The sequence below is a fragment of the Myotis davidii genome, unplaced genomic scaffold, assembly GCF_000327345.1.
Source record: "Myotis davidii unplaced genomic scaffold, ASM32734v1 scaffold18, whole genome shotgun sequence".
NCBI classification, from domain to species: Eukaryota; Metazoa; Chordata; class Mammalia; order Chiroptera; family Vespertilionidae; genus Myotis; species Myotis davidii.
Window position 1 is genome coordinate 7,971,611 of NW_006292696.1, and position 8,881 is coordinate 7,980,491.

At 35.2% G+C, this 8,881-nt stretch overlaps 1 protein-coding gene across 2 annotated transcripts in view; it reads left to right on the forward strand.

The window, feature by feature from the left end:
- The window catches only part of UBLCP1 (ubiquitin like domain containing CTD phosphatase 1), a 15,611-nt gene that overhangs the window by 1,837 nt on the left and 4,893 nt on the right, over positions 1-8,881 (forward strand). For both annotated transcript variants that reach the window (XM_015565649.1, XM_006766304.2), the window contains exons 2-8: positions 604-801; positions 1,783-1,874; positions 2,262-2,347; positions 2,431-2,546; positions 3,911-4,009; positions 6,542-6,579; positions 7,085-7,183. In XM_015565649.1, the coding sequence (XP_015421135.1) occupies positions 648-801; positions 1,783-1,874; positions 2,262-2,347; positions 2,431-2,546; positions 3,911-4,009; positions 6,542-6,579; positions 7,085-7,183 (684 nt within the window). In that variant the 5' untranslated portion in view covers positions 604-647. The remainder of the gene's footprint in view (positions 1-603; positions 802-1,782; positions 1,875-2,261; positions 2,348-2,430; positions 2,547-3,910; positions 4,010-6,541; positions 6,580-7,084; positions 7,184-8,881) is intronic.

The window sequence follows — 8,881 nt, forward strand, 5'->3', positions numbered from 1 at the left end:
CTGCTCTCTCTGCTACCTTTCAAATGTTAAATGAGCAATGGTCCATCATGGAGAAACTTGCCTGTAGCATAAACCTGATCAAGCAGAGGGAGGGATAGGTAGTTAATTATTACAACTTTCCAGGTGAACAGAGAGAATCGGATAGAATATGACAAAGTAGTAACTCTAAGCCAAAAATTGGGAGGTTGGGGGAATTTTAACTTTGAGTCCTGGTTTGGCATTCTGTTAACATTACTGTAAGAAAGTCCTGCTTCTCTACCATCAAGTTGTAAAATAGAACCCAAACTGCACAACTTATAAAACTTAAAGCCTGGCCTGTGTGGTTCTCAGTGGTTGAGTGTCAACCTATGAACCAGGAGGTCGAGTTTTAATTCTCCGTCAGGGCACATTCTGGGTTGTGGGCTCAATTCCCAAGGGGGGGGGGTGGTGGGGGGCGTGCAGGAGGCAGCCAATCAGTGATTCTTTCTCATCATTGATGTTTCTCCCTCTCTGAAGTCAAAATATATTTTAAAACAACAACAAAGAACACGTAAAGTTACAAGTTTGGATACATCTTTGATATATTTATCTTAATTTGTGTATTTGTATATGCCTTTCTTCTAGGTGTATTTTTCTGAACAAAAGTTGCCTCAACATATGTTTTAAGGATGGCTCTCCCTATCATAGTAAAATGGGGTGGGCAGGAATATTCAGTGACCACACTTTCAGAAGATGATACTGTGCTGGATTTCAAACAGTTTCTCAAGACCCTTACAGGAGTGCTACCAGACCGACGGAAATCACTTGGACTTAAAGTTAAAGGCGTAATTCTCTCCTCAAGTCAGATTTTTTGCATTGATAGGAATCTTTATATTAGTTATTATCTATTCTCTTTAGTAAGTCCCCTTGGAAGATTTATTTGATAGGGCTATTCCTAAAATTTTTTTTCCTTTTTTTATTATTATTAAGGTATTACAAATGTGTCCTCAGCCCCCCCATTATTCCTAAAATTTTTATATGATATAAGAAAGAATATTAAATGTTACTTGAAAATACCACCAGGATTAAGATCAATGGACACAGACACCAGGGGGTGAGGGCATGAGTGGAGAGGATGGTGGGGAGAATGAGGGGATAAGGATACATATGTAATACCTTAATCAATAAAGAAAAAAAAATATATAAAAAGAATTACTTTTGATTCCTATGATAGTTGGTGTTTGCATATTAAATATTTGTCACAGAAGTCCCCGGTAAAACTAAGTTTTGACATTTGCCCTTTAGCATAACCTTTTCATTATAGCTTGGGCCTTGTACTCTCTCCAAATTATCTTTTCTGATTTGAAAGTAATGATGATTTAAAATGATGATTAGCAATTAAATGCATTGTTCATATCCAGTCTAAAAGGGATGTTCATGTTGTCTGTGTTTGTCATATCACTGAAAGTTGTGTTTTGAGTAGCATTAAATCTATAGTGATCTTAGGTGTGCAATTTTCAAGACTTTCTGGAAAAACAGTTATCTTCATTTTTTAACAATAAAACCACGAATTTATTTGGTTTAGTGAGTTGAATAAGGATGTTCCTTAAGACAGAGTTGGGGAAAAATCAAACCATGTATTAGTTGGTACTTCTTAGAGTATTAGAAATTCTGAATTCAGCAGTAATAGTTTGTTAATTTAAGGGAAAAAAATACTGCTGTGGGATCTGTACTGAACCTTTTATCATTAGGGTTTTGTATATTAGGATAGTGAAACCAGCACCTGAACTTTAGTGAGAAAATAATCATTTGCTTGTATTGTAGGCAAACCTGCAGAAAATGATGTTAAGCTTGGAGCTCTCAAACTGAAACCAAATACGAAAATCATGATGATGGGAACTCGTGAGGAGAGCTTGGTAAATGTTTACTTTTGTTACCATTTGTCCCTGTGAAGATAATATGATTTATATTACACTTCTGTATCACAGTTTAAATTGTAAAATTGTCAGTTTAGTAGTAAATGAAAAATAAAAGCTGCACAGTGAATGTGGTATTAACTCTGCAGAAAAATACTGTGGAACTTTTAGTATATGGATAGCTGTAAGTATCGTAGTGCAAATGGTCATATTTAACATGGCAGATCAGCCCAGTGAATGTCTATAACAAATTATAAAATGTGAAAAATTTCCCACAGTGTGTGCTTGAAAAGCTCTTGAACTCAATTTCTCATTTGTGTTTTATACTGTGCATGTATTTATGTGTCAAAGATAACATGGTAAAAGAAAACATTTTCATCTTAATAGGAAGATGTCTTAGGTCCACCTCCTGACAATGATGATGTTGTCAATGACTTTGATATTGAAGATGAAGTAGTCGAAGTAGAAAATAGGTAAGTGCTTTTCACTGCCAAAGAAAATTGGTTGTAATATAAGAAAAAAATGAATGTTTCATCTGATTCTATTTTTCCATTAGGGAAGAAAACCTACTGAAAATTTCTCGTAGAGTGAAAGAGTACAAAGTGGAAATTTTGAATCCACCCAGGGAAGGGAAAAAGCTTTTGGTACTAGACGTTGATTATACGTTATTTGGTAAGTTGGCTAAAATTGTGTTTCATCTTCTGTTATCCACAACGTTTTTTCCTTTTATTTATTTTTTCCTTGCAATATGAAATATTTGAAAGCTTCTCTTATTACAAAAGAAAATCATTCATTGTAGAAAACACATATAAGAATTAAAAATAAGTCATCTATAATCCTGAGACCCAAAGATGACCACTTTTATATTTTTATGTATCTTCAAGGAGTGTTTGTATGTATATTTTAATTACTTTTGCTTAATGATATATTGAATATTTTCTCATTTAATATTTATTGTGAATTAAATATATATATTTTTTGTTACATAGAATTCTAGTTTTTGGGTGCATCATAATGTGACCAAGTGATTCCCTACTGATTAACATTTAAATTTTTATGAGGATTTAAAAAAAAAGCATTTTTGATATTAACCCTGGTTTTTTGTTTAGTTATGTTCAGGGCCGATTCTTGAGTTTAAAATTTAAATTATGTTCAGGGTTGATTCTTTAAAATTAGAAAGATGTTCATTTCATTCTATAATATTGTCAAGAAATGACTAGTTAAATCCTGATATTAGAACGAATTTACTTAACCACTATCCTAAACTTTAAGTACATGATATAAGTTAATGTATACTTATTGTAAAATTTGATTATAAGTTAATTGGACCTATTGTTTGGTGAAATGTGAGTATATCTGGAAGGTGAATGACTCAAAGTAAGAATAAGTAGCCCTAGTTTGTTTTTCACATTCTAAAGTAACATCTACACTTAAGAGATTAGATGAAAAAAAAAATTCTGTACTTTATAAGCCTGAGTTCTGGCTGTTGCTCTTTTTCACAAATTGAATAGAATTGACAAATTAAAATTGGATCACAAAGATATTGAATTGTGTGCTTTGGAGGCATTTCTTTGTCAGCCAATGTATGTCAGTCTGAAGTAACTTGCGTTTGAGTGTTGATATTACACTAGAGACCCAGTGCATGAATCTGGGTCACTTGGCCTGGCCTGTGGGAATTGGGCTGAAACCGGCTCTCCGACATCCCCTGAGGGGTCCCAGATTGTGAGAGGGTGGTTCTCGGGTGATGCACCCCAGAATCAGGCTCCTGCTTCTCTGGTTCCGGGTGCCACCCAAGAACCACAGCTGCCAAATCACCGCAGCTTGGCAGCTCCTGTGTTGAGCATCTGCCCCGCATTGGTCAGTGCGTGTCATAGCTACCGGTCGGAGCGTCTGCCCCCTGGTGGTCATTATGCGTCATAGCTACCAGTCGGATGGTCACTTAGGCTTTTATATATATAGATTTCCTAAGTTTAATTGATATTATGTACTTATCCACATAATAAACTAATTATCATCTATGACTGATTTTCTTTTAGACCATAGGTCTTGTGCAGAGACTGGGGTAGAATTAATGCGGCCATATCTTCATGAATTCCTAACATCTGCATATGAGGATTATGACATTGTTATTTGGTGTAAGCTATATATATATATGTTTTGTTTGTTTGTTTGTCTTTGTTTAGCTTTCCATGGAAATAAGGTTGTTCCTTATATTCTGCTTTATAAAGTGTCACTTAAAATGACCTATGTTTAAATATGATACATTTTTCATTTGATTTAGCAAATTTTTAATAATCATGTTTAACTTTCTTGCATCACAAAGTTGCCAAGTACTACTGAAATAGTTAAATATAGGAAGAGAGTGGATTTTGGTGTTAGATACAAATGGCCTTATTTTCATAAGATTCCCCCGACCCCCTTGATTAGGAACTTTTCTTTCTGATCTTTAATGTAGAATCTTTGATGCTTCAGGATATTGTTGCTTTCTTTCTTCATCACTCTAGTTTCAAAATACTTGGAGAAATATATGTATTTTAAAAATCATAGTGATGTGGTTCTTCAGAAATAAAGAAAGGCAATGTGAACTTACTTAAGGAAAATGAATGAATGGACTAAAGCAGTATAACAAATTGTGGTCTATGGACCATTCCAGGAACTTACAGGTTTGTGATAAGATAAAGGTAATGAGTTTGCTTTAAAAAGTAAATTTAGTACATTAATGAGCACACTGTTTAGTTGAATTGACAATTTTTTTGTGGCAAGACACTCTTGATAAGGGAAGCAGTGTACTGATTTACATCTCACCTTCCCACAAACATGTAAAGTTGCCTCTGGCAATATCATAAGCACAGAGGACCTATCCTGATTGTGAATTAAATAAAATCTAATCAATTAAAGATACTACATTTAATTGTACTAGGTTTTTGATGAGAGGCCACATAATTGTATTTTAGTCTGTAAGTTTCCTTTGTACTTTTCCTTGTAATCTGCAACTCTCCATTGTTTAGTGGTAATACATGTTCACAGCCATTAAAATTAAATATTGAAATACATAATTTTCTGGTTTATAAGACAGAAGAAAGCTAAATAGAGTAGGGTTTGAATTCTGGCTCTGTCTTTACTATGTGATACTGGGTAGGTCAGTTCATCTATCTGAGCCTTAGTTTTCTCATCTGAGAAATGAAGGTAAATAAGCTTACATTACAGAGTAGTTGTAAAAATAAAAATATTGGTATATTACCTAATAATATGGCACTTAGTATATAAAGGTTACTTATTATTAGAAACCCTTTTCATTAGCTGTGAGTCTTTGTTTCTCATCTAAAAATTAGAAACCTGAAGTGTATACTGAATTAAAAAGTATTTTTTCTCTCTCATGATTGTTGTCATTGTAGATAAACCAGTCTCTAATAGTTTAGTTCAGCTGGCCAGTTGTGCATGGAAGGTGATTCTTTTGGTTGTGTGTGTGTGCTAAAGATACTTGTTTTGAGAATACCTCTCTGTACCTCTTTTGCCCTAAAACAATACACATACACATACTTAAATAATTGAACTTCTTTATCCCTTTATAAACATTTTGCTTGGTAATACCTATTTGGTTTAGTCCAGTATCTTGAGACCAGGAGGGTAGAGGAAAGGAAGGGCTTATTTTTTAATATCATTGATCTCAAAACTGGTTGGTGTTGGACAATAAGCAGATATTTAACATAGATTGGTTTATGAATGTAGTTGTCTCAGTCTGTTAAAAGTTGTTAGACTCAGTGAGCATTGAGTTTGGTGAGCCTGGTAAAATTCATTGAACCTGGCTAATCTTTGATGTTAACTTAAAAAAATATATATTTGTTATTGATTTCAGAGAGGAAAGGAAAGGGAGAGAGAGATAGAAACATCAATGATAAGAGAGAATCATTGATAGGCTGCCTGTTGCACTCCCCCCTCTGGGGATTGAGCCCACAACCCGGGCGTGAGCCCTGACTGGGAATTGAACCGTGACCTGGTTCATAGGTCAACACTCAACTACTGAGCCGCTGAGGCCAGGCTGATGTTAACTTTTGACACATAATATTAATCTGCTTATATTGATGTATATACTTGTGCATTGCCTGGGTAGAAAAAAATGGGCATCCAGACACCCTAAACTTAAGTTTGGAACTGATAGAGAATAGTATTGAGCTATTTTTAAAGAGAATTTAAGTCTTGACTTACACATTTCATAGGTTCACAGTTCTTTTGAGCGGTGGTTACCTGTGTCTTTTAGATCAGGGGTGGGTAACCTTTTTCTGCCAAGGGCCAGTTGGATATTTATAACATCATTCATGAGACAAACAAAATTATCAACTTAAAAATTAGCCTGCTATATTTGGGTTAAACATTTAATTAACTCACCCTAATGCCTTGGCAGGGCCAGACCAAATGATTTCGTAGGCCTTATATGGCCATGGGCTGGACATTCCCTACCCTTGTTATGTAAAAGTAGTTGTTTAAATTTTATTCTGTCTTAAAGACACACACTAAGTTTATTTTTATAAATACCTAAAGGGAAATTACCACAATATGTAATTGATTGAACTTTTAGTCTTGCTTAGAAAATTATTTATACAGAAGAAAGGTTTTTAAAAATGAAATTCATGCTTTTCATGTGTCTTGTATTATTCCTCATGTTTTAGCTGCAACAAATATGAAGTGGATTGAAGCTAAAATGAAAGTAAGTATCAAAAACCCATTTAAGAATGTCTTGAAACTATATTTGTCTTTTTTAAAGTTTCTAATTGAATTAATTTCATTCTCACTAGAGGACATTTAGTGGGTAAACAGTACAGGAGTTAGAAGTGTGTTTAGTCCGATGGTGGATTGTATTAAATACCTATGTCTTTTTTAAGAAAAAGTACAACAGAGCTCCCCTTTCTCTTTCCTCCCAATTTACTATAATGCTTTCTTTTCCTCTTTTTGTTCTTGTGTGTGATACTTAAAGGAGTGATGCTCTTTTAAAATAATGAATTGGGAAGTAATCTGTCTCTAGTTTCTTTCTTTTGGACTGCTATTTATTGACTTAGTTAAATGAAACTAAAATTCTTGCCAGTTGTTAAGCAAGATGTGGTGGTCAGGAGGGTAAAAAGTTGGCATTATGGGAAGTTGTAGCTGGAATATTCAGAAAACCTTGAATTTCCACATTATTATATTTTAACCACATGAGTATTGTGTATTTCTAGGAGCTGGGAGTGAGCACAAATGCAAATTATAAGATTACCTTTGTTTTGGACAGTGCCGCTATGATAACAGTGCATACGCCAAGGAGAGGATTAATAGATGTAAGAAATCATTTTACTTTTATTTAAAGACTTGCTTCTTTTCGAATGTACTTTTATATTTATATTGCTGGAATAAACTACCTAAAGAGTTTAGATACATCTGAGTGGATAGTAAAGTATCAGTTGAGTTTAGACTTAGGAAGATGAATTTAAGGTTAATAGTTTTGAATTTTATTTTTCATATTTGAATTTTAATGATAAAATTCAGGTTTTGATGCAGGAAAGGTCATGGATAATTGTCCCATGATGATGGCAGCATAGTGTTGGTAAAGACAGAGTGTGAGAAAAAACACTGACATCAAGGGAGGCACTAGAAACAAACCAAAACAGATTTGCCGTGCCCTATGTGAAACTGTTAAATTGGGGTAATGTCTGTGAAGCCCCAGAGAAGAGCAAGAAGAGCCATTAGAGAAAAGTCCATGTTTGGGAACCAAGTGGTGGGTTGACCTAACTACAAAATGACAACACTATTTAAGAGGATGTAGGATTCCTAACCCTGGTTGTCTTAAAGCTCTTGTCATATTTCTTAAGACTTTTTTAGCCAAGAAAACCAAAAATCTGGCTTATTGTGACAGCTCATGTATATTTGTCTTCAAATATTTGAGGGGTTTATACAAACAAATTGAGGCAAGTAAAGTTTTAGTAAACTTAAGGAAAAATATATGTATATATATTATTAATCCTCACCTGAGGATATTTTTCCATTGATTTTGAGAGAGAGAGAGAAACATTGATGTGAGAGAGACACATCAGTTCGTTGTCTCCCACACCATATTATCCCTGATAGGGCCAGGGATCAAAGCTGCAACCCAGGTATGTGTCCTTGACCAGGAATTGAATCGTGACCATTTGGTCTGTAGGCCAGCACTCTAACCACTGAGAAAAACTGGCCAGGGCAAAATTAAAATATTTTAATAATATTCTTTGCTGTAGCTAGGGCACAAAGAAGAAAATGGGCTTCTTACATTAAATGATAGAAGGAGAAAAAGAAAACAACTTTTTTTTTAAATTCTCACCTGAGGATATGTTTATTGATTTGAGAGAGAGTGAGAAAGAAACATTGATGTGAGAGAAACATTGATCTGTTGCCTCTAGTATATGCTCAACCAGGGATCAAACCTGCAACCTAGTTATGTGCTCTGATCTGGAATTGAATCCATAACCTTTTGGTGTCAGGACAACGCTCCAACCAACTAAGCCACTGGCCAGGGCAAAACTTAACATTTTAAAATTTCAACCATCATCATCATTTACTTACTGCTGTTTAATGTCAGAATTACTGTTATGATATAATCTCATCTACACCTACACTAATAAAAGAGAAACAGTGTAATTGGCGTACGCCCGCGCCCCTTCCCATTGGCTAATTGGCGTACGACCGCTACCCTTCCCACTGGCTAATTGGCGTACGACCGCCACCCTTCCTATTGGCTAATCAGCAAGATATGCAAATTAACTGACAGCCAAGATGGCGGCGGCAGCCAGGCAGCTTGAAACTAATATGAAGCTTGCTTGCCTCAGTGACGGAGGAAACCATCGTTCCCGGCCTGTGCTGCAGGCCTCCGAGCCTGCAGTTTAAGAAACTATGTAACAAATACGGCCGGACTTCAGCCAGCAGGATTGCAACATTGTAAGCAAAGGCCAGAAACCTACTTTCAGCAGTGGAGGCCTAAGAGCTGGAGCCAAGCCTCAAGCTAA